At 47.5% G+C, this 24,865-nt stretch overlaps 1 protein-coding gene across 2 annotated transcripts; it reads left to right on the forward strand.

Moving 5' to 3' along the window:
• On the forward strand, positions 1-24,231 carry LCMT2 (leucine carboxyl methyltransferase 2). 2 transcript variants are annotated; one of them, XM_088140300.1, is made up of 13 exons: positions 2-243; positions 322-403; positions 519-699; positions 827-983; positions 2,607-2,796; positions 2,918-3,025; positions 3,440-3,530; positions 5,302-5,559; positions 5,644-5,874; positions 6,303-6,400; positions 8,829-9,016; positions 19,188-19,323; positions 20,408-24,231. In XM_088140300.1, exons 1-13 carry the CDS (start codon positions 50-52, stop codon positions 20,576-20,578), a joined length of 2,085 nt encoding a protein of 694 aa, XP_087996426.1. In that variant the 5' UTR covers positions 2-49; the 3' UTR covers positions 20,579-24,231. The 2 variants fall into 2 exon arrangements, with proteins under 2 accessions (XP_087996427.1, XP_087996426.1); XM_088140301.1 differs by lacking the exon at positions 8,829-9,016 and having other exon boundaries at positions 1-243; positions 20,408-20,547.
• Positions 24,232-24,865: the final 634 nt, after the last annotated feature.

The following is a 24,865-nucleotide window of genomic DNA, read 5'->3' on the forward strand; positions in this document are numbered from 1 at the left end:
CGGGCACGTGGGCGGGGCGGGTTGCGCCGGCGCTTCGGCGGCGGCGCGCATGGGGCGGCGGCGGCGGCGGCAGGGCGGGGGCGCGCTGCCCCCCTGCCCCCGCCCGTCCCCGCGGGTGCGCGACACCGGGGACAACAGCGCCGCCAGCAAGAGGTCCGCCGCCGCGCTGGGCTACACGTCGGACCGCTTCGTGCTGCGGCTGCTGCCCCAGGGCGGCCCGCGCCGCGCCCCCGCTGTCCACCGGTGAGGGCCTGCGGGGTGCGCCTCAGCCGCGGCTCTTTCCTCGTGGGCGGCGGGGACTCACGCTTTTCTCCCCCGCAGGGGCTACTACGTCCGGGCCCGAGCGGTGGAGTCGTGCGTCCGGGCGTTCCTGCTGGCCACGGAGGGCCGCCCGCGCAGGCAGGCAAGTGTCCGGAGTGCCCCCCCCGCCGCCCGCCCGCCCGCCCGCCCGGAGCAGGCCTGACGCGCGCGGCCCTGCCTTCCCTTCGCTTCCCTTCGCTTCCCTTCCCTTCGCGCAGGTGGTGTCCCTGGGCGCCGGCTTGGACTCGCTCTACTTCTGCCTCAAGGGCGCGGGGCTCTCGCGCGGCCTGGACTTCTTCGAGGTGGACCTGCCGGAGGTGGCCTCCCGCAAAGCGGCCCTGGTCGGCGGGTCGGCGGAGCTGAGCGGCTTGGCGGGAAGCGGCGTTCCCGCTGCTCTCGGTGGGTACGCGGGGAGGGGAGGGGGAGCGGGCCGGCGCCCCCCGCCTGCCCGCTCGCCCGTGCGCGCCTGGACGCGGCCGCCGGCGCCGTCTGGCCCGGCGCCCCGAGCACTTTGCCGCTGTTGCAGGAAGCGTCAGGTTTTCCGGAGAAGATTACAAGCTGCTGGGCGTGGATCTCGGCGACCTGCCCCTGCTGGAGGGCGCCCTGCGTCGCGCCGGCCTGAACCCCGCCGCGCCCACCCTGATGATCGCAGAAGTGGTGCTCCCCTACATGGAGGTTGGCAGGTGCGTGCTTCGGGCGGCTGAGCAGTCCGATAATGCCTGCCGCACCCAGAGGGCCTAAAGGAGGAGACGGGCGCCGGTTACGAATCACACCCGGGCAGGTGGATCGCCCCACGGGTGAGAGGAGTTTCCCCCTGTACGACTAGGGGGGTCATGGTTCCCCAACCGGGACCCACGGGGAACCCTTGGTAAACATCACGGTGGGTCCCACCGGCGAGGAACGGCAGTTCCTCGTGGATACCAGAGCCTCTCGAACATCGTTGTGCCAACCGATCCCAGGGATTGCGAAATCCCGGGGCGCGTCAGTATCGGTGATGGGGGTGGGAGGCTCTCCGGTCAAGGCAGACGTACTGGAGGGAGTGAGGCTGGAGTGGAATGGGAAGGAGGTAACTGCAGATGTGTTACTGATCCCACAGGCAGGAGTGAACTTGCTGGGAAGGGATCTAATGGGTAGTCTAGGAGTGGAGAGGGGCGGCAGGAGGGAGGATGGGCAAAAGGCACGTTCGCACCAGAGTGAAGAGAAACGGCAGGGGGCGGCTGTCGGGTCAAGTGGGGATTGGAATGTGTATTGCGCTGGTTGGATTCGGAAAGTGGAATGTCTGCGGTTTTGCGGTTAATTAGCGGCACTCCGGGGCAGTAAAAAAGGTGAGATTGTGAGCCAAGCCCTCGTAGGAGGGGGAGGACAGATAGGGGGTATAAAAAACCTGTCAGACCTTGCTTCGGGGTTCCTCCATTGCTGCAGGAGGGACCCACCTTTGCAAACGTGCCCAATAAAAACTTCTGTCTACTGGACAACCGAACCCGTGTCTTGCGTCAGAAATGCGGTTGGATTTCAGCAAATTCTGACCTCCAGAAGCCTGGCTGTACAAGATTAGCTCTTGTGTCGTGTTTCCCATCCTAGATTTAACTACGCCTGTTGTAAGAAGTAGCGTGTCCGTTTTGCCATGCCCTGTTCATTTCTTTGTTGAGTTCTTGCATTTCGTTCTGTTGGTGCAACGGACAGAATTACAGATTACCAAGCAATTTTTGTTTGGAGCCGTAGGGTAAAGCCAGACAGACTTCCAGGCCAGATTTTCAAACCTGAGCCTCCTATCCAAGATATTTTGAGCTTGAGGCCAAGACGTTAATTCCCATGCTCACAAAGAGGCCATTGGAAGTCTGTTCCTTCTGTAAAGAATTGCTGAAAATTCAGGTGTAGCAAACCTAAGATTGAATAGGAGCAGGCTGGAAGCCCAACTGTTTCACTGGTTGCTGCCTCACGAGATCAAAATAAGATAGACTGCAACTGTCCTTTAAAAAAAAGAAAAAAGTTTCCCATCGTGGCAGGCTGGAGGAGCTTTGGATCCATGGATCCTTCTGCTTCCTGCTTAGTCCCACTGCGTCCCCTTGGGGGATATTCAGAATGTGCATTTTTCCAAACGTTGCCAGGTAGAAAGACAGGTGGGATCTTCTGTCGGGGTCTTAGTCTTAGGCTCACCTCCATTTTTGAACTTGGCAAACGTGAGTGGTCCTGTGGCTTCTGAAGACCTGGACTAGTTTGGGGGTCAGATGGTTCCTTGGCCTCTGGTTAGGTGGCCTGGGCTGCTCTTCCTTGGTGTACTTTACCCTCTTTCTGGTTCACTCCAGGTCAGATGCTCTGATTCAGTGGGCAGCTGGGCACTTCCTGACGGCGTGGTTCATTCTGTATGAGCAGATTCATCCCAGTGACCCTTTTGGCCGTGTCATGCAAAACCACTTCAGCCGCCTGCAGTCCCCGCTCCACTCCCTAACCTCATACCCAGACTGCAAGGCCCAGCGGATGCGCTTCCTCCAGAGGGTGGGTGTGAGACTTGGACTGGTGGAGGGGGCCACGGGAGCAAAGAAGATGGCCTAAGCTTTGCAGGGCTGCCAAAGCCAGTGACCGTGCCTCAGCCTTAATGCTATGACTTTCTCTTTAGGGCTGGGCAGAATGCCACACCATAGATATGAATGAATTCTATGGCTGCTTTCTCCCTGTAGAGGAGCGGAGGAGGATTCAAGCTCTGGAGCCCTTTGATGAATTCGAGGTTGGTCTGCTACAGTGCAGGCAGAAGGGGGAGGGAGAGAGGAGATGGCCCGCAGCGGGCTATAGAGGACAGGAGGTTCTTTCCCTGTGGCCAGTATGTAAATGCAGTGGGATGGCAGAAAAGTGTGTGTGTTTTCATCTCGCGCAGTGAGATAGGTTGATAACATTTTAAAGTAGGGAATAAATATAACTCCTACTTGTAGTAATAAAGCGATTGCATTTGAGCATGCAGCAATACTACTTTTAGCTTATCATAGAAGTGTGTAAGGTACTTATAAAGTTTGTTTTGACTATGGAAGCCAGCTGCCAGTTTGCTTCTTTGTATTCTAGGAATGTCCCAGTATGCAATGGAGGTGTTTCTTATGACTGAGATTATATGGCCATGAGTGACCTCTCTCTCTTGCTCCTCTTCCAGGAATGGCACCTGAAGTGCTCTCATTATTTCATCCTTGTCGCATCAAAGGGAGAAGCCTTGTGTGCAACTCCTGTGTTTTCTGGGATGGAAGGTAAAAGCACATTTCCTCTGCCCGGGGCGCTAGTGATGACTCAGTGAGATGTTTTTGCCCAGTCCCACCTCCCTGACCAAGGCAGTTGCACAAGCACTGATGGAGGCCTGCAGATCTAAACACATAGTATGAATTTTGCATCAACTGTGCTAGCTTCTAGAGTGTTTCCAGCCGCATTCAGAAAAGTGGTGTTAGCCTTAAAGGATGTTTGGCTTTTGTCCGCTTATCCACACACATTTCCTGAAGACATCCGGCTGGCCATTGAGTGATATAGGAGGCTGTGCTAGGTGGGCTATCCTCACCTACGCAGCTCTGTTCATTTGTTAGATCTTCTTTTGAGAATCCCTTCGCTTAGAAAGTAATTAAGTTGATGCCCCCAAAACGGTTCCTTCTCAGCAGTGATGCCCTGCCACGGATTACTTTCTACTTAATTTATATGCAGAACCAACAGTGTGGTTTTAAGCAGACTTTACAAAGGTGTCTCTTTTAGGTGGCAGTTTGCCAACAGCGCTGCTTGCTCTGAGATTAATAGAATCCTAGGGTTGGAAGGGACTCCCTACCCAGTCCAGGCATCTCCATACCATCCCAGACAAATGGCTATCCAGTCATCCCTTGAAAATCTCCAGTGAAAGAGATCCACGGACCAGGAGGCATTCTGTTCCACTGCTTCGCAGCTCTCACAGTCACAAAATTCCTCCTCATTTCAAGTTTGGATCTCTTTCTATTAAGCTTTCAGCGGCTGATTCTTGTCTTAACCTCCGGTGTTATAGAGAATAAATCCACATCTCTGCCCATGAGTTCCCTTCCTGTATTGGAAGACTGCTCCCACGTCTCCCTCGGCCTGCTTTTCTTTCGGCTAAATGTTCCCAGTTTCTTTGACCATTTTTAGGAAGCCTTGAACAGCTCAGCTCCTGTTACCTTTGGCTCAGCCCACCTTGCGTGTCGACATTCAAGGGAATACTTTGGGGGAAAGGAATAGAGGGTAGAGGGCTGGGGACCCAGAGGCAAGCCTGTTTGTTGGACCAGCTTGCCTCCTGAGGCCAGGATGATCCCATTGCATCTTCAGCAATGACAGTTTTGTTCACCAAGCATTGGAGGCATAAGCAGCTGTTTGTTGGGCTGCCCTATTTCTGTGGGTTTGTGTTTTTTTGTTTTTTATATTTTACGTACTTTACCTTTTAAGGGGTTTGGGGAATTCATGGAATTGTTTCATCTAGTGAAGGAGATTTCCAATAGAAAAAAAGGAAGCTCTTCTTCACCCATGCATAATTAATCTGTGGTACTCATTCCTCCAGGGCTGGCAATGGCTAAACTGGATTGCTTTACCAAGATATCGATAAATTCATAGAAGGTTATTAGTCTTGAAGACACTGTGTTAGCTCCAGGGTGGGAGCAGTGGGCCTCCAAACTGAGGTTGCAAGCAAACAGTGGAGAGAGAAGGTTGTCCCTCCAAATCCAGCTTGAGAGCTCTCCAGGGACATCTGGTTGGCCACAGAATGCCCAGCAAAGATGGGCCTGACCTTATCCAGCAGGGCGTTTCTTACCTTTGTTGAATTCAAGAAGGAAATAGCCTGTAAGTGGCTTTTGTGGGCTTCACTGTAGGAGCAAGAGTTAGCTGTGGGGGAATCTTCCTGCCGGCTATGGGAGCTGGATTAATTTTTCCTAAGGGACCTGCAGCTAGAAGGGGAGTTCCTCTGTTGCTTTCCTTGCCAACTGGAGCGGCAGCGCCTTTGCTGCTGGAGTGACCCTGCTGTTTCTTCTCTGCTTGCAGCCTTCCTGACTCACCGTGTTCCTTGCTTTGCTGGGACTGTGGCTGCATCTCTCTGCGCAGCAGGTGGGGCAGTTGCCGGCCTGAAGCGGTATGGTCATTGCTCAGTGCTCCTTGCCCCTGATGTAATTCTGACCACTGGAGGTTTTGGTGACCACGGTGGGCGCCATTGCCGCTTGACTGAGCTGCACATTCTGATCAAGAACAAGGATGGTTGGAGAAGTGACGAGGTCAGACTGGCTGAGCCAGGAATGGCTTGGGGTAAGCTATGGGAACGGGGGAATCCACTGGTACAGGCAAGCAAGCCCTGCCCACCCACGTGAGCATTCTCCCCTCCTTCTGCAGATGGGCGGCTTTTCCACACAGTAACCCTTCTACGCTCAGGCTGGGCTATGGTACTGGGTGGGCGCAAGTCCCCAGTGAACCCTGCTCTGGAAGTCCTTCACTTAAGAGGACTGGGGGATGCTGATTCTTCGAGCCCCAGCAATCCTGTCATTGAGCTTACTCAGTTGCCACCTGTCAAGGGCCTCTCCTTGCCCCGCTGGAGACACACCGCCACAGAAGTCACGTATGAAGGTATAAAAGGAAAGGTCGCTCTCTGTAAATGAGGCTGGGAGGGAGGGAGGAGAGAAGGAACTGAGCCAGGGAATGACCACTGGTGAAACCTAGATGCTTTTTATGATGCTGGTTGGGGACTTCTGGGAATCTCCACATTGCTCTTTTTTCCTGTGAGTTGTGCTTAGTGCCTCTGGTTTATCTGACATTCGGGCAATAACATTTTTTTGCCAACTTTTCAAAGAGTTGGTAGGCATGTGACCTGGTGTGCAAATGCTGCAGATTCTCCCCCAAAATGAGGCAAGCAGTTCTTGCGCCCAAGCAGTCTTTGGCTTTATGGAAGGAGTTCTCCCCTAATAGACCTGAGCTGCTTTGGGTGACTTAGGAGTAGGGGGAGAGGAACTGGGGGCTCTAGAAATAGGATCTAACGTGTTCTGCTCTCTTTCTAGGACAAGCTTACCTCTTCGTTTATGGAGGTTGCAGTTCTGGGCAGTCTGTGCAAGCTGATTGGTGCTTTCTGCATTTGGAGGAACTCTACTGCCAGCAGGTGCGGATGGATAAAAGCCTCTTTTGGCCAGTTTAGGAGCCCGTCATCCATTTAAGTTCAAGAGCCCTTTAGAATATTTCTTCATTGGCTAGTGGTGACTGGATGAATAGTCCTGGGAGATGAGTTTTGCCTGAATTTGAAAGTTAGCCTGAGTTTCATCACTTGTAAAAACAAAACGGCATGAAGAGCTCCTCCAAAGAACTTAGGACTCCAAAGGAGGCCTTTCCTGACTTCTTTTATTCCTCGTCAGAAACAGTAACTAAGTCACTTAAAATCTAGCTAAGTAAAGCACCTTAAGAGGCTTAATCTCATAGAATCCTAGAGTTGGAAAAGACCTTGAGGGACCTCTAGTCCAGCCCCCTGCCCAAAGCAGAAATCCTTAGACTGTCCCAGACAAATGGCTGTCCAACTTTGGTTTAAAAACCTCCAGCGAGGGAGCCTGCGCAAATCCAGGGGGCAGGCTACTCCACTACTCAATAGCTCTTGTGGTGAGGAAATGTTTCCTTACTCCAGGTTTGGATCTTTCTCTATAAGGCTTCTACCTGGTTGGTTCTTGTTCTAACCTAAATAAATCCACAGTGTCTTCCCTGGGAAGCCCTTCAAGTATTGGAAAACTGGTTTCACATCTCCCTCAACCTTCTCTTTTTTTAGGCTAAATGGTTCTTTTAACAGTTTTTCATAGGATTTAGGCTCCAAGCCCGTTCATCTTTGCTGCTCTTCTGTGTGCTCTTTCCAGTTTCTCAGCATCCTTCTTATATTGAGGTGACCAAAAGTGGACACGGTATTCTAGGTGAGGCCTGACCAGTGCAGCGTAGAGTGGAACTATCTTGTCACTATGCCTCTGTTGAGACAGCCCATATTGCATTAGCTTATTTGGCAGCTGCAGCTCACTGCTGGCTCATGCTTAATCTGTGGTCTACCAGCACACCCAGATCCTTCTCACGTATTAATCCTCAAGACAAGTACCATAGCCATCTATTCTTTTTTATCTAAGTGCAGAACTTTACATTTCTCACCACTGAACATCATTTTGTTGGAAAGGGGCTAATATTCAAGTTTATAATAATTCTTTTGATCCCTGAACTTCTGTTCTGAGGTGTTAGCAGTCCCCAGCTTTGTATCATTGCTGAACATCCCTTCTATCCTTTTAAGTCATTTATGAAAATGTTAAAGAACACTGGGGCCAGAACAGAACCTTGATGTGCCCCACTGCGTACCTTTCTCTGTGTCCATTAAGGACTGTACATTGTGTGTGGCTGTTAAACCAGCTGTCAAACCATTTGGTACCATCCATTGCACATAGGATGGTCCATTTTGTCAAGAAGGAGGCTGTGGTCAGCAGTCAAATGCCTCACTGAAGTCTAGGTCCACAACATCCGTTGCATTCTCTTGGCTGACTAATCTAGTCACATTGTCCAAAAGAGCCAAAAGATTTGCCTGATACCACCTATTTTTAACCCATGCTGGCTTCTAGTAATCATCTTATTATTTTCAAAGTTTTTGTAAACATACTGCTTGATTATCTTTTTTAGAAGATTTGCAGGTATTAGTGTGAAGCTGATTGTTCTGTAGCTTACTGGGTCCACTTTTTGGCATTTTTAAAGACTGGGACAACATTAGCTCTTCTCCAGTTTTCTGGCACTTCTCAAAAACCAAGTCTGGTTTTCTAAACCACTGGCTCAGGGGTTGACTTGGACTCTTGGGAGGCTGAAATCCTCTTCTTTTTAACAAGCGTGATATGACTTTGCCAGACTATGACTTATTAGCTGGATGCTCTCCCATTCACTCCAAAGGTAGTTTAAAGGTGGCTCTTGCAGCCTATCCTGTGTTAGCTGAGCCATCAGACCCTTTTGAAGGGTGGAGCATTTAGCGATGGATGCATTTATGAGTATCAGCATGAGATCTTTCACGTTGTGCTTTTTGGTAAGAAAAGGAAGCAGTTAGCTACAATATTGGTGTCAGCCACATCCATGTGCATGCAATCTTTTTCAGTTTGGCACATTTATCACCTAAAGCCCAGTTTCACCCCAAGCGTCCTTGCCCTGTTTTGTATGAGCTCAGATCTCTGATCTAGAGGCTGCCTCACAAGCTAACCCGCTGTTGTGTGTCACCATCAGCTAAGAAGTACGTGCACTGTGGTAACACAGGCTGCTGCTTGGGGGTGCGGAGGTTGGGACAATTTCATAACATTGCTTACTGGAAAGAAAATGGCATGATGCATATACATGTACAGCACTTAAAACTAAGCTCTGAGAGAAGGTCCGGGTTTGCCTGTGAATTAGGAATCTCTCTTGACGGTCCTTGGAGCAGATGGATACTTTGGGCCAGGTGCTTCCTTCTTCTAGGGAAGTATGAAAGAGACGCCCTTTTTTAATTTGGGCAAGAAAAGCTGCCAGCTCACGTCTTCCCTTCTGCTACACCTTCTCAGATTCCAGTGGAGGGTCCCATTCCGGCTGGCCGTCACTCACACAGTGCCTGTAGTTGGGAAGGGGGTGTGCTCATCGCTGGTGGCCTGGAGGCATCTGAGAAACCACTGGGCAGCATTCTGTTTCTGAGGCCAACAGTAAGAGGCTTCTGGTGGCATTCTGTCGAGACCTGCCCCCCACTCACGCCTAGGTAAGTAAGCAATACCTGCCCCACCACTAGCACAGTAAACATTGGACAATTGCAGGGCTTTTAGCTTCTCTGGCACATAACCCAGCCTCCAGACCGAACGCTGGCAGAGGTGCTGTGTCGAATGGCTGCTCCGACTCATTCTTTGACCCCAGGACTTCATCAGCTGATGCCTGTCTTGCACGTTCTGTGCAACAGCTAGAACTCTTTTGTAGAAAGAATCCCAATAGCATTCTGGTATGGAATTAAGTTAAAAATGAATGTTTGCAGTGTTTAAACAGGAAATTCCTCAAAAGGGAGTAAAGTAAAAAATGTCTGAGAAGACGCTATGTTCTTCTGGCAAGTGTCTTCCTGCTGCTGTTCTTCTGCCCAGACAGCGTTTCCACTTGTTTTAAAATGGTGCCGCTGTGCTGCCAATGTGCAGTTAAACCGAGTTAGTTCAGAGGAAGCGGTCCGGGGCTGAGGCCAGTTAAACTTGAGAATGAGTTGTACGTGGTGGTATGTTATTTAAAAAGTGAACCAGACACTACGTTGCTGTTACAAAGTGACTGTGGGTTCGTTACAGCTGGGGGAGGCGCAGTGTCTTTAAGGAGGACAATTGTTTCAAACTGACAGAGACAATCTCTCCTAGACCACCCAGTCTGCTCCCCCCAGCCCATAGGCTGCCCATGGAAGGGCCACAAACACAGCAAATGACAGCAGTGGGCACCAACTCATTCCCCGAGGAGGGGAGGTGGGCTCTCTCCCGTGGACCCTTGGGCTTCAGGACTGACAGGCACATTCATCTAGAGATGAGTTGCACGACAGGAGTGTAAGTGAGAGATTTTCGTTTGGATTCAGTTCCGGCTGAGGGAGGACCATCAGCAGGCATTTCTGTCTCTGAGACATTTCTCCATCCAGATCCAAATCTTGGTGCTGGAAAAAGCAGGGGATGGACCCTCTGACTTACTCTTTAAAATTTCCACTCCGTTAACTTGGCTTACCTCTCTAGATATTTGTTTTATAGAATTTTCCATCTTTTTAACATCTTCTCTTATCTCTTCTCTTAACTTCATAAATCTTTCATCCATTCTTTTTTCATAGGCATCCAGTTTGTTTCTCATTTGCTCACAAAATTTCTGAAGTATATCTTGTGTAATTATTTTTTCTGTAGGTTGCTCTAGCGAACCTCTTCTGCCCTCTCTTGCCATTTTTCTAGTAGTCATTTTTAATCCAAAAGCAAAAAAGTCCCAAGCAGCTGAATAAAAAGACAAGCCTCTGCCATTTTTTTCCCATATTATTTTCTCTCAAACACTTTCACTTTAGTAGCTCTCAGTTACTTCCATCACAATAAGCCTCAGGTCTCCACAGCAACTGACATAGCCTGTGCCTTTTGTTATGCAGATTCCACCATTCACACAGACTCTTTAAGGATAGCTAGCAACATTCCCACGCCACTGGCTAATCTCTTTAGCTGGCTTAATAAAAAATTACAGCAAAGCACTTTCATCAAAAGTAAAAGTAATAAAAATAGAAAAATAGGCAGAAAAAAAGACTGTCCCCTTGCTTGTTTTAAAAACTTTCTTATACCTTCTCTTAATTGAGCTTTTTGCAAGTAGTTTTTGAATCTTTAAATCAAAGTCTCTCTTTTTTTTTTTGGTAATCTTGAAAGAAGGTTTAACTCATTGCAAGGAATCTTATCTTTGCTGCAGAGGAAATCTCTCTTCGTCTGTAATTAATTATTTCCCAAGGTGATTAAGAAGTGGAGAGAAGTAAGCCTGTAACACCCATATGGCTCCACCGATGGAATTCCAGATCTCCCTGCAGCTCAACCCCTGAGCCAGCTGCAAAAACTTTTCAGTTTCTGCCGTTAACTCAGAAGGAACCGCCATCCGGAGTGCACGTGGTTTATATCTCAATTTTTCTTTGATCCAGGAAGATTGCGCTGGCCGGAATTTGGAATTTGCCTCCCAGCTGGCGTTCTCAGCTGCAGTGGCTCTCCATGCTTTGGAGAGCATTGGCCTGCCATTTTTCCCCACTGGAAGGAGGACAGGTGCATCACAGTGACAGGTCCTCCCTCTTAGGGCTATTTGTTAGGAATCACCTGCTCCACTGCTTAGCTACCAACCCACCCACCCCACTTTCTCTTTCTGGGTGAAGTACATCCCTCTGTCTGGATCTTTGCTTTTCTTCTCCCACCCTAACCCTAACCACACATTGGTTCTTGTCCCACTCTCAGGAGCTCTGGAGAATAAAGCCAAACTGGTGGTAAAAGGAACCCTCCCCCCATACACATGTAAACCAAATGTATGATTTGCCCTTGTACTAAAACATTCACACAAGCTCAGTTGACCTTAGTGGTGACAGGAGGAAGAATCAGTCAGGAACTAGTGGCCCACTAAGCCAAATTGTTTATATTTACTGACTATATTCTCAAAGATAGTATTGCTCACATGCCAACCTATTGGAAGGGGTAAATAATGAGAAGGTCACCCAGATGTGTTTATCAAAAACATTCCAGTGTCATTCTGTAATTTACACTATGTCTGCCTGTTTCTTTGTCTTGTCTTTGTAAAGTAGTAGGTCAAAGGTAGATAAGCTATGGTTCTGCTTTCACTCAGGACTACTCAACAATCTGCCAGTGCTTTGCTGGGAACTCAGTGTACACTGTCATTTGCGTGCTAATAAATCTACATTGTATCTTCAAAGTGATTTGGTTGCTTTAGGTGAGCCAGGTTTTGTAAGCCCTCTTTGTTGCGATAGTTCTTCAAGTATTTGAAAACTTCTATCATGTCTCCCTTCAGATTTCCTTTCTTTAGGCTAAACATAGCAAGTTCCTTTAACTACTCTTCATAGGGTTTAGGCTCCAAGCCCCTCACCTCCTTTGTCTCTCATCTCTGCGCTCTTTCCAATTCCTCAATGTTTTTGTATTATGATGATTGGAACTGGACACATTATTCCAGGTATGGTTTGACTGGTGTAGCACAGAGCAGAATATTACTTCTCATGATCTTGATACTGTACCTGTGTTGATTCAATCCAAGATTACATTAGCTCTTCTGGCAGCTGGGTCTACCAGGACACCCAGATCTTTCTCTCAAGTACTGCTGAACCAAGAAACTAACCCTAACCACCTATCTTGTACCTGTGCATCTGATTTTGCCTATCTAAATGCAGAACCCTACATTTCTCACCATTGAACTGCATTTTGTTGGAGAAGGCCCAGTGTTCAAATCTATCTAGATCCTTTTGAACCTTGAGTCTGTCTTCTAAGGTGTTAGCAATTACCCCCAATTTTGTATTATCTGCAAATTTGCTGTGCATCCCTTCGAACTCCTCATCTAAGTCATTTATGAAAATGTTAAATTTGTTCTATTTTATCAAGAAGCAGGCTATGGTCTACTTTATCAAATGCCTTACTGAAATCTAGGCCCACAACATCCAAAATGTTCCCTTGATCTACTAATCCAGTCACTTCATCAAAAAGATCAGTAAGATTTGCCTGGCATTAACAAACCATGCTGGCTTCTACTAATCACCTTGTTCTTTTCCAAGTGCTCACAAACCCACTGCTTGTATGTGTGCCCATTTGTTTGTTTGTTTATTGGATTTGTTAAGACCACCCAACTCCAAGAAAACTCTGAGTGGCTTACAGTATGTCCAGTATATAGGTTTAAAACACAATTAAAAACCACCTGACTGCCTGGACTAAAACAACACTCCCCAACATGCAAGAAAGACTCAACAAGAACTCCACAGACACCCTAATCCCAGACCTACCTCGCTCTAGTGCCTCGCAACCATACTTTAACAACTTGTCTATGAGCACATTGGAGGAGTCCCCTTGTTCACTAAGATACCCTGTTAAAGAAGTAGACAAGTTTTGTCTTCCATGACCTATTTTGGACAAAGACATGCTGATTCTTGGCAATCACAGCATTGTCTTCAAGCTGCTTACAAATGGCCTGCTTTAACATATTTCCAGGGATTGATGTGAGGATCTCTAGTGAATAATTACTGAGATCCTCTTTTTTTCCTTTCTTGAGAAGAGACTACATTGGCTCTTCTCCAGTCTTCTGGCATCTCCCCAGTTCTTCAAGACTCCTCAGAGATAATTGACAGAGGACTCAACAGCACTTCCAGTAGTTCTTTCAGTATTTTAGGGTGTATTTCATCAGGAGTCTTGGGGACTTGAAGGCATTCAAATCAGCTAAAAGATCGTTTACCTCATCTTTACAGACCTGTGCCCTCCCCTGCCTGTTTCCAATCTATGCTACTGAAATCACTGGCTGTAAAGACAGAAACTAAAGAGGAATTCCTCTTCCTTCTTCCTTTTTTGGTGGAAGGGACAGTACTAGGGAGGATCATCTGTCATAATTTATCCACCTGGAGTAAGCAGTAAGCCCACTGCCTCCTTTGTCTTCCTCTTGCTTTTTTATATGTTTGAAGAAACGCTTCATGCTGGATTTTGCCTCTCTTGCTAGCTTTAGCTCATTTTCCATCTTTGCCCTCCTGACCTCATTCCTACATTTGTGGACTGAAGCTCTGTAGGCTTCTTCAGCCATTAGCCCTTCCTTTCATTTTCAGTAACCATCCTTGGGTCTGAGCTCCTTCACAACCTGCCTGTTCAACCACACTGGGTCCTTTAGATGTCTCCTAATTTTGTTTTTCATGCTGTTTGAGACTACATTATCCTCGGTTCTCTTTTTAAGAAGTTCCAGCCACCAACACCTTTACCTTTCAGGGTTTTTTCTCATGGCAGTTTCTTTACCATTTCAGTTAGTTTATTAAAGTCAGCCTTTCTACGAAGTCTGAGTTCAACTGCTTTTGACCAAGCTGCTTGTTAAAATCAAGAACTCTAATAACACATGGTCCCTTGCAATCAAATTCCCACCACTTTAATATCTTCAATCAAGTACTTTCTGTTAGTAAGGACCAATCCAAGGCGGCAATTCTCCTAGTGCCTTCCTCAACTTTTTGAAAAAGAAAATTATCACCAAGACATGTATCTGACATCTTGAATTAGGGAGATCTTCCAACAGGTGTGTAGGTAGCCAAAATCTCCTTTCATGACCATTTTGTGCTTCTTGAGGCTCCCAGTTGTCTGCTTTAATAAATCTTCATCTGTCTCTTCTGATGGGCTTTTTAGTCTGCAGCAGATTCCTGGCAAGGTATCTCTCTTGTTAGCTCGCTCTTTTATATTAACCCAGGTGTTTTCATAATCGATGTTACCATCACTCCAGAGGCCTCTGGACATTCAGGTTCAAAGCCCTCCTGCCTCAATTAGGTTTGCTCACCTCCCAATATGTCCTTTCCCTCCTTGTTGAGATGATTTCCATCTCTTCAAAACAGCCCCTTCTCCCTGAAGTTTTATCATTGTCGAAAAACCCAAATCTCTGTTGCTTGCATCAACATCCCAGCCATTTCAAGTTTGCTCAAGAACTTTGGCTTTTGCCCTTATTAGGGCCACCTGGACCCCAAGTTCCTTCACCCTTCTCTCCAGAGCCATTAAATCCCTGGAAAACATGTCTCACAACATCAGTTGTACCTGCTTGGCTATCTGGGGTGGTATGAGGATTCCTGTCCAGGGTAGGGCATTGCCCTAGGAGACCTCCAAGGTCCCTTCCAACCTTAGGATTCTGTGGATGAGTGGTATGGTAGTTGACTGGCAGGTCCACGAGCCTGGTCAGTCTTTCAGTCTTGTCTTGGATACAGGCACCTTAGAGACAGCATACGTTTCCAGATAAAAGATCTGGAAGACGAATGGGAGCGTCTGTGCCTCTCAAGAGGGGCTCCTCTACAGTCATCACACCACAGAGCCAGAGCGGGTAAGCCACCACTGAGGAGAACAGCAATGGATCCTCTGATGTAAAACGTGTCTTTGTCCCCTCCAGCCCATCTTAATGTACTCACTTTGTGCTGGATTTCTTATATAAACCTTCGGTTCATTCACCTTTATGTGGACTGTTATCCAGTCTTCCCTCCTCAGCTCTCACTCATGCATCACATGCATCTCACACCAGCGAGACACAACTCATAACACTTTATTAGATTGTGGAGTCCTTGGGGTTCTCTGAGCTTGGTTGTTTTCTTGCAAACATTTCATTACCCAGCTAGGTAACATCTTCAGTGTTGGAATGGGATGGGGTTTGCTTTCTGTTTATATATTGTGGCATGCCCTGCCAGTGTTGGTGGGGGTGTGGGTTTGGTTTTGTTCTATTTTTTTCCTCTGGTAGTTCCTTGATTAAGGTATTGTTTACTGCTTGTATGCCTGGTGGTAATCTTGGTGTTAATCTCTGCTTATCTGGGTGATTGCTGGTGAGGAGATGTTCTGGTCTTTTGTTTCCTTTTGGTTTGCTCAAGATGTGAAAAGGCCCAGTAGCCCAAGAAGAAAAAACAGGAGTCATCTACAACATACAGTGTAAGGACTGTAACAACCCCTACTTAGTGTAGACAGGCAGAAGGCTGGCAGAGCGCATCCATGAACACCAACTAGCAGTCAGAAGACATGACGAAAACTCCTTAATCTCACAACACATGGACAGACTTAACCATAGTTTCGACTGGGAAACTGAATATCCTAGACCAAGCTAAATCCAAAAATGCGAGGGAATTCTTGGAAACTTGGCATTCAGACAAGGCAGCCATGAACAGGCACACAGAGATAAACAACATCTACACACCATTCAAAAGAGACAATAACAAGGAAACAAAAAACCAGAACATCTCCTCTCCGGCAGTCATCACCCAGATAAGCAGAGATTAACACCAAGATTACCACCAGGCATACAAGCAGTAAACAATACCTTAATCAAGAAACTACCAGAGGAAAAAAATAGAACAAAACCAAACCCACACCCCCACCAACACTGGCAGGGCATGCCACAATATATAAACAGAAAGCAAACCCCATCCCATTCTAGCACTGAAGATGTTACCTAGCTGGCTAATGAAACGTTTGCAAGAAAACAACCAAGCTCAGAGAACCCCAAGGACTCCACAATTCAACCCTACTTGCTTCTATTGGTACTTTATTAGATTAATATGGCCACCCAACTCAAATAGGGCAGTTAACAATATTAGAAAAGATCAAATCTATAGAAAAAGCATAAAACACACAACAGCCAGGAAAAATCACAAAAGCCTCAGTCAGTCATTCAGCACAGCCAAGAGACAGGCTCAGCCACATACTGGAGCCCCAGGCTCAAGCACAGAGCCAAGCTTTCAAGGCCTTACGAAAGGCCAACAGGGACGGGGGCCATCTACTCTCTGGAGGGATGATGTTCCAGAGGGTGGATGCCACAGCAGAAAAGGCTCTCCTCCTGGGCCTGCCAGCTGACCCTGCTTAGCAGTTGGGACCCAGAGCGCACCCCTCCTCCCAACCAGACAAGATGGGTAGCAACCGCCACAGAGAGGCAGTAACCCATAAGTAACCCGGCCCTGAACCACATTGCTTGCAGCGATTGGTGAGTTACAGGTTACACGCGTAAGGAAAAATGAGACATAATACGAATTTTCTGTCTCGTTGCTCCTACTCAAGAAGAATTAAAATACCAGGGTCTACAAGGTGATTTACATTTTATTTTTATTTTTACTTATTAATCAAATTTATATGGCTGCCTAAAAAGTGACTCTGGGTGATGTACAATAGTCCAATAAAACAAATATGGTAATTATTAAAAACATTAAAAAGTACAAGAACAAACTAAAACAGAAAAGGAAAATAATAGGCGAAGGGACGTTAATAACATTGGAGCCACCTCACTAGTTCACCTGTCCCCTGGGGTCCCCAGGCCTGCCGACATAAACAGGCCTTGAAGGACCTTCGAAAACTAAGGCATGATGAGGCCGATTTCATCTCTGGGGGGAGAAGGTTCCACAATGCAGGTGCCACAGCAGAAAGGCCCGCCACCCAGGGCCTGCCAAACGTAGCTCCCAAGGCGACAGAACTCGCAACATACCCGCTCTGCTAGGTCTAGATTTACCCTTCAGTTCAGATGTAAGGAGAGCTCTCCACCCGTGACAATGAAAGCTGATGAGAAGGTGCCAGGAGCTCAAGAACATCGTTGGAGAGAGCTGAATAAAGTAACTTCTTTTCCCCTCTCCTCTTAGAGTACTCAGCAGAACAATGGGCTGAGCTCTGATGTCCAAATTTGGACATTATTACACTTGTACTCCCTATTTGGAAGCGAGACATGGGGCAAACTCTTTTCTTCTGGTCTCACCCACATCATCTTCAGATGCTGGCAGTCCAAAGTACTTTCATCAGAATGAGCAGTTTAGCTATTAAATGCTGGGTCTCGTTTCTTTCACCTTCCCAGCCATTCTTTGTCCACCTTCGCTGCGGCACCACTGGTCTGGAATGGAGTATTTTCTAAACTGTTTCTGTTGGTTCTGGCTGGATTCTTTTCTTAATCACGTCTGCAAACAGACAGCATTTTATCACAACTTCTTTCATTCATCTGATCATTGGTTATGTGCTACCGATCACCGAATCTGTTGACAAAGCTGCTCATGTGTGGATGCCCTCTCAGGTTAGGTCCTCCCTCACTGGGCCTTGTGGAGGTCCAGGTACCTCTGAACTCACGGAAGATCCGAGCTGAAGAGCAGCTCTGCGTGCTCCAGTGAAGGGCCCTTTCTCTCTAGCACACTTCCATGCTTTCTTGCACAGAAGGAAAGGAGATGATGCGCGCTATCCCCTGCTCTCGCCTGGTCCCTTTCAGTGGAAAGGTAACGAGGTTTTGTTACGCATGTTGGCTTTGCTCCTGTTTACTCACAACAAAAGGTAACCTGCCTAGTCCTGGTTCAGAAGAATTTCTTTTGAAAAGACTCCTTGACCAGGAAGAGAGGTAAAGAGTAGATTTCTTTTGGGCAGAAAGCCCAGATTCCAGTGCTGCCTTACAGCTATTTCCTGAAGTGATCAAAGAGGAAGAAAGGCACCGCAGCTTTCCTGATATTGTTTTCGGGACCAAGGAAAAGTGACCAAATGGCTCCTGCCCTGAGGCTAGGATGGTGAGGGGGCTGCATTCCTCCTCCCCCCCCCTAGGCTTTCCATACAGTTTCTGAGGCAGGTGGCGGCAGCAGCCTGGCAGATGGGGCACTGCGTAAAGCTCTGTGTTGCAAGGGGGAGGAGATGCAATAAGAGTCGAGGCTGAAGGTGTCTGTCATTGCATGAATTGGAAGAATTCCTTAGTCTTGCCAGGCAGCAACTGTTGATTTTTACTGCCTTTGGGGAAATAATTTCAAATTTATTCATTAATCCGATTTATACGACCTCCCATCTATCCAAAAACTCTGGGTGGCAAACAAACAAAAACAGCAAATTACATTAAAGCAGGAACCAACTAAAACTGCATTGAAGCTCAGTAGAAGCACAAGCCATTGACACCCATACCAGAGCTCCCAAACTAACATCCCACCCCCAATGTCTCCCCAGATAATAAAATGAAATTAAAGTGGATGGATCGCTAGTCCTGGATGTTGAAATAGTCTCTTCTTCCGTAGATGCTCTGAGTAGCCCCCACTGGTCCATTGGTCCTGCATTCTGTAGGAACATTGAGTGGCAGGAGCCTGGTATGAGCCTGGAAGTCTGTCCTGGGGTGCCAGGCTGAACTGCCCTGCAGTAACATGCTGAGGATCTACTGCATCTGTTATTTGCTTGCTTGCTGGATTTTTGAACTGCCATAATCAAGTGATTCTTGACAGCGTACAAAGATAATAGCAACATATATAAACAAAATAGCCACAGTCATTAAATACAATAGTTGCAAGAGCAATAAAATGTGTGTATTTTAGAGGAGTAGGGAACATATATGGCATTCCTTTAATAAAGTAAAATTTTAAAAGCCCTCCAGAAAAGTTCCATTTTAACAATGGCTAATCTTGATTCTCCTGAAGGGCAGTTCTGTAATATAGGGACATTGCTGAGAAATGTCTCCTTCTGGCCCCAGCTCCCCTACTCTCAAATCCTAGCTACTCCTGAATGAAAAGGTCTGGCTGGGTCTCAGCTCTTTCCATAGAATACAAATGAGAACCTCACATCTCTTGCTTTTCAAGGAGCAAAGTCTGGTTTCATCAAAGTGGCAGAGAACCCCCAAACAAATGAAATGTTTGAAGGGGGGGTTGGGCCCTGGAGAAGCTGGAATTGACCTACCTCTAGAGGACTAACACCATCTTTTTTTGGTCTTCCATCCAGGTATTCACACACAGCTCACGTGCATCGTGGGAAACTGTTGCTTGTGGGTGGGGTCTGGTTCAGTGCTCCTTCAGTGCCTGGCGTTGCTGTGATAGACCTGGCGACAAGAGTTCTTACGGAGTATTGTATTGATACAGTGAGTTGAAGCTTTGAGACAATTTGAAGGGAGAAAAAAGATAGACTTGGGGTTCCCCTTGACCCTTCTTTGCACTGAGGCTAAACATCTCGGTCAGGAGAGGCTGCACCTGCTCTTTTGGTATTGATTCTGGTAGTTTGTTCCTCAGTAACTGAATTACTGGGTTCATTAGATCAGTTGTCTTTTGCAGAAGATGATGGATCCAGCAAGTACCCTTGGATGCAGTTCTTCTGGCCCAAGAGAGTTACATTTATTCAAAGAAGGCAGGTGTTCCCAGGCCATGTTTGATCCTGCACTTTCATTCTGCTCTTCACAACTGCTGGAGGGAATACAGTTCCCCTCTTGTTAAGACTGAGCCAAAAGGGGAGTTGAGTGCCTTTTCACCTCTCATTTTCCCACTTTCTCATGGTCTTTTTTCCTTCACCTCACTACCGATGCAGTTTTGAATTGATAAATCATATGTCAGGGAACAGACACCTGAAAAGAATATTGGGGGCCTGCTGTGGTTTCAGGTCTGGTTGAAGTATCAGACAGGCCAAGAACAGCTGAACAGCAGGAGCCACTACCTCTGTCTCCGAGAGCCCAGAAATGGGATCTAAGTAACAGGAGGAGGCAAGACTTGCGTAGCTCAGATACTCCCAAAAGTGCATCCCAGAATATCCAGAGCTGCAGAGAGAAAGGGAGCAGGAGCACAGAAACATACAAGGCCATCCATGCCAAAAAGGAAAGAGACCCTTTGAGAACAGAAACACGGCCAGGATTGGAAACCTCTTAGGAAAGGGATACTGCTGGCTGCTGGGGAAGAAGAGGAACAAAAGCAGATCACACAAAACAAACTTCGCAAGAAGTGCTTCTCTGTGATTTGATGCACCTGGATCATCTTGGGCTCTTTATCAAAGGTGAAGTGTACCAGTCTACTTCACATTTCCTGTAACTCAGTGATAACTTAGAACCAGAAGCCTGCTTACCTACGTTTTATCAGTTAGCAAGGGTGGGGTAGAGTAGATAGATCTGCCCAGTTGCTGCTTTTGTGTTTTTCAACTCCCTGGTTTCTAAAGTTGCCTCTTGCTCCTTTCTATCTCAGACATTTCTGGAGTGGCCTCTGATGCTGCACAACCACAGCAGTGTCTTCATGCCTGACAGAGAGGAGGTGATTCTTACTGGTGGGGGCGGCAACTGCTTCTCCTTTGGGACTCATCTGAACTGGTCTCCTGTCCGCCTGGATCTGAGCAACATCTGGAGGGCTGGGCCTTGACATCTTACAGGTCAAGAGGACTTGTTTGTGAGAGGACAAGGTCAAAGCAGGGCTGGATGATTTGGTGGACTGGATTCATTCATTCAAGAACATCCCCTCCTTTAGAAACAGTGGCAGCCTCTCCAAGAAGAGCTGCATTCCTGCCTCAGGAAGACATTCTGTAGGTGACACCTGGCTGGGACAAGGAGTCCAGGTGGCCCAGCACAGAGGGTCACACACTAAAACTACTCAGACGTGGAGCCCCTGTCTTCTTTCCTACCTCCCAGACAGATAGGCACTGTCAGTAAGAGAGTCCCCTTTGTATTTCCAATGGATTTCCAGGGGGAATTTTACAATTTCCTTGGTAAACCCTTGCATCTCCTTCCCCTGTGCCCATCTTTTGTGCAGCACTTTCTACTGATTTCAGCTAGCTCTGGGTTATATTCTGGCTTGACAGATAGCTTCTCTTGCCATATGCCATTTCCCTACCAGCTCTCAAGGAAAAGCAAATTATAGGTGAGGATCCAAATATATGTTTGCTCTTGAAGGATTTAGGCCTTGGGCAGTCCTAGCTACTCTCTTGCAAACCTCCAAGAGAGCCAGTGTGGTGATGTGGTTATGGTGCTGGCTAAAAATCAGAGGTCTGTGAGTTCTAGGCCTCCCTTAGGCATGAAAGCCAGCTGGGTGACTTTGGGCCAGCCCCTCCCTCTCAGTCTTCTTCTCAACTTCACAGGGTTGTTTTGGGGACAAGAGGAGACAGTATTGCTGCCTTGAGTTGACTAAAATATATTTTAAAAAGGAGGGATAAAAAAACACCAACAGATGACTAGAGGACATGGGGAAAAGGTTTTGCCCCATGCTGCAGAGAGGTAACCTTAGTCTTCCTATGCTGGGACCCTGGGAGTCTTCCATTGGATTCCAAGGGGTGGTGTTGGGGTGCCTCTTGAGTTCTTTTGATGGGACAGACCAAGAGGGCTGCATCTGTTTTTCTCCAGATGAGGAAAAGTTTTCTCTTTGCACTTGGAGATGCAGAAAACAAAATAGATACCTTTATTTTCTTCCACCTGGAATCTCAGTAGTCAGAGAGGAGTGTGTCTCTTAAAATACCAATATTGCTATAAAAACAGTTTTCAAACTCCCCCAGTACACACCTTTTTTTCCTGCTTGCCCCTCCATTTTCACAGGGTGATTATGAAGATGTTAGCAATTGAGCCTTTCTCATGGAGAAGCTTTTTGTGAGTATTCAACAAACTGCTAGCAGAGAAATTGGGCAAACCTGAGCACAAAGATGAGTGGCATACTCCTAGGCTTAAGAGGGTCAGCTCTCAATTGCTCTGACAGCTCTTCCTGAGATCAGTTCACTGGGTTTGTTCAATATGCTGCAGCTGGGCCAGAAAAGAAAACAACAAATAAAATCCTAGTGGTGGCAAACCTTTAAGTAACAAAAGCAAATGGGTGGGAATCTGTAGTTGTGCTCTGCAGTGCCCATGGCACATTTGTGTTTCTGCCCGAGAACAACCTTGCTTGCACATTTAATCAGTGTATAAGGCCATCCATCTTGTAAATGTGGGCAGCTAACAACAGGTTAAAAATAATTTTAAAAGAGTAAAATCCTATAATGGTTGCTGAAGGTAAACCCGTGCAAAACAATCAACTAAAACCTCTCGGCAGGCATCTAACCTCCTAACCCACAGGCCTTGGACCACATCCAGGCCTTCAGTGCTTTATCAAGGGCCAGCAGGGCCAGAGCCCATCTAGCCTCGGGGTCAGGGTGTTTCAGAGAGCAGGCACTGAGACAGAAAGCCATAGATAATTGAGGGGGCCTGAACTATGCCCTTTTCCTGTCTGACCTAATGGGGTGGGTAGAAAAGGGAGAGGCAACCCTACAAATAACCTGGCCTGACCATGGAGGGTTTTATATGTGACCAGCAGCTTGAATAGCACCCAGAAGCACACTAGGAGCCAGGGCGGCTTGTGGAGCAGAGGCATGGCATGGGCACACTCAGGTCCTGACTGGAACTGGCCCTGGAGGAAGGAGGAGAGCCACGGCCAGTCCAGGAGGGTATTGTGACTGATGGTATCAAAAACCACTGAGAGATCGAGGAGGGCAAGGATGGATGTCCCACCCCCATCCCCTTCCTGCCAGAGGTTATCCATAAGAACAATCAGTGCTGTCTTGGTCCCTTACCCAGGCCTGAAACCTGACTGCGAGGGGCCCAGATAATCTGTTTCCTCCAGGGCGCTCTGAAACTGCAGCGCAACCACCTCCCTGAGAAGGGAAAGATGGAACAAAATTTGTCCCATGTGGTGGAGACCAGTGATGGCTATTTGAGGAGAGGGCAGAGTGCTTCCGTAAGTGTTGGTGGGACCACTCCATCTCTCAAGAAGGAATTCACCACTTCCTAGGCCCAGCCATGCATTGTCTCCCAAGAAGCCTTAGCTAACCAGGAGGGACATGGATACAGGTAGCCAAGTTGCTTGGTAGCCAAGTTGCTTCTTCAGGACTAACAGAATCACACACAGCCCAGATAACAAAGTGTGACCATGCCTCCATCAGCTCCATGGGTCCTGCCTCAAAGTCAGAGTCCAGCCTGGGGCATATCTGAGAAATTTTATCTGACAGGTGCTGGCAGTATCTGCAGTAACTGCAAGCTTGTAGTGGTCCTTGAAAGCAGTGTCAGACAATTAGAGTCTCAGTCTGAAGTTTTAGTCCTGCCTCTTCCTCAATCACTTTGCATCTGGACTTGCAAGACACTCTATAGGGCTGCCCTTGAAGACTACAGAAGCTATGGCTGATTCAGAATTTAGCTTTACTTGGAGAGGGGGAAAAAAATTCCCCACCCTTTCCCATTATCCTGCTTTTAAAATAGCCCCACTTTAGTTTAAACAGCTTTGTCCCCTTTGCTCAGACCTTTGGCTCAGTCAGTGTGGTGTACAGGCTTCTTAATCCTCACCAACACCACCAGTGGAGGGGGATGGTGCTGTAGGCTCCATTATGTCCAATGGGGCAAGTCCCTGGCACAGCACTGAGGGTGGCTCACGTGACAATCTAAGTGGGGCCATGTACACGGTTGAGGGCTCGCTTTGGACAGCCAAAGCTGAATCATGGCTTCGTGGTCAGGACGTGTGGGACCTTCATCCCCACAGGCCTGGATTACTACATGGTGTCCTATATGGGAATCTAACACAGCACTTAGTGCACAGAGCAGCAACTCATTTGTTGACAAGTTTGAGCTGCCACTAACAAGTAACATCAATATTGTTTATTGCTGTCTGTTTTTTTTTTAACCTGGCATACTGTTCTGTTGGGGGTAAATGTAAATTGGTAATTATAATGGTTCCTGCAGAAACTGCCAGGTCTTGTAGTGACAAGTAAATTTGAGGTGCTGATTTGAACATTAATGTCCTTTGATGGCTTAGCACCTAGGTGTCTTAGGATTCCTTCTCCGACTGGTATGGACCTACCTGATATGTGTATCCAGGTGATGCCCACTTTGGGGACATGAGGAGGGCTGGGACCTAGAAATGGTTTTCAGGGATGACCGCTCAGTAAGTTGAGTTCACCCCCTTTTTAAGATTTCTAGAAATTAATTAAGAGATTTTCTGGAGAGTTAACCTCCAGGAGTCCTTCCAATTTATGTCAGTAGGCAAAACTAATAAATGAATAAAACTGATCAGGTGCAGTTTGTTGGCACCAGCAGTATTGCTGATGAAATGAATCTGAGTGGGATGGTTTCAGTCTTCAGAGGGCCAGCAGCGGGATCATCCCAGCTGGCATCAAGGTTCCCAGCAATGTCTTATATTGTAAGATCAGTGGTTATTTCCATGGGAGTGTGGATACTTGAACCACCACCAGATGGGGCTCCACCTACTCCAACACCTGATTCCTCAGATTGTCCCACCTGGTGAACCTCCACCTCCATGTTGCTCAAGCAGCTGTTTGTACAGCAGGTGGCTGTACATGATATGGCAGCTGGATGTCTCCTTGCCACCCCCATCCCCAGGAGTGAAGATTCATGGGAGAGGCAGTTTATGCCCTGGAGCCATTCTTCATGATCTCTGCAACCTGTGCAGTACAAAGACACTTGAGTGCATGGTAGAGTCAGATTTTGCCTGATTCCTTCCTTTCTAGAAGCTGAGCTTGAAGGATGGAAGAGATTGGTAACCTGACTTCACCCTGGTTGATCTCTTCAGTTCTGAGCAGGCATTTGTGCTTGCCAGACTGCATGACCCAAAGTTAAAAGGGGTGAGGAGAGCTCCTGGTGCCAGAGGTGGCCCAAGTAGTGGATAGAAGACAAAATCCCAGCC

Source organism: Python bivittatus, unplaced genomic scaffold (genome assembly GCF_059951505.1).
Source record: "Python bivittatus isolate LINGU-HERP-01145 unplaced genomic scaffold, Pbiv_v1 ctg000340_np1212, whole genome shotgun sequence".
Lineage (NCBI taxonomy): Eukaryota > Metazoa > Chordata > Lepidosauria > Squamata > Pythonidae > Python > Python bivittatus.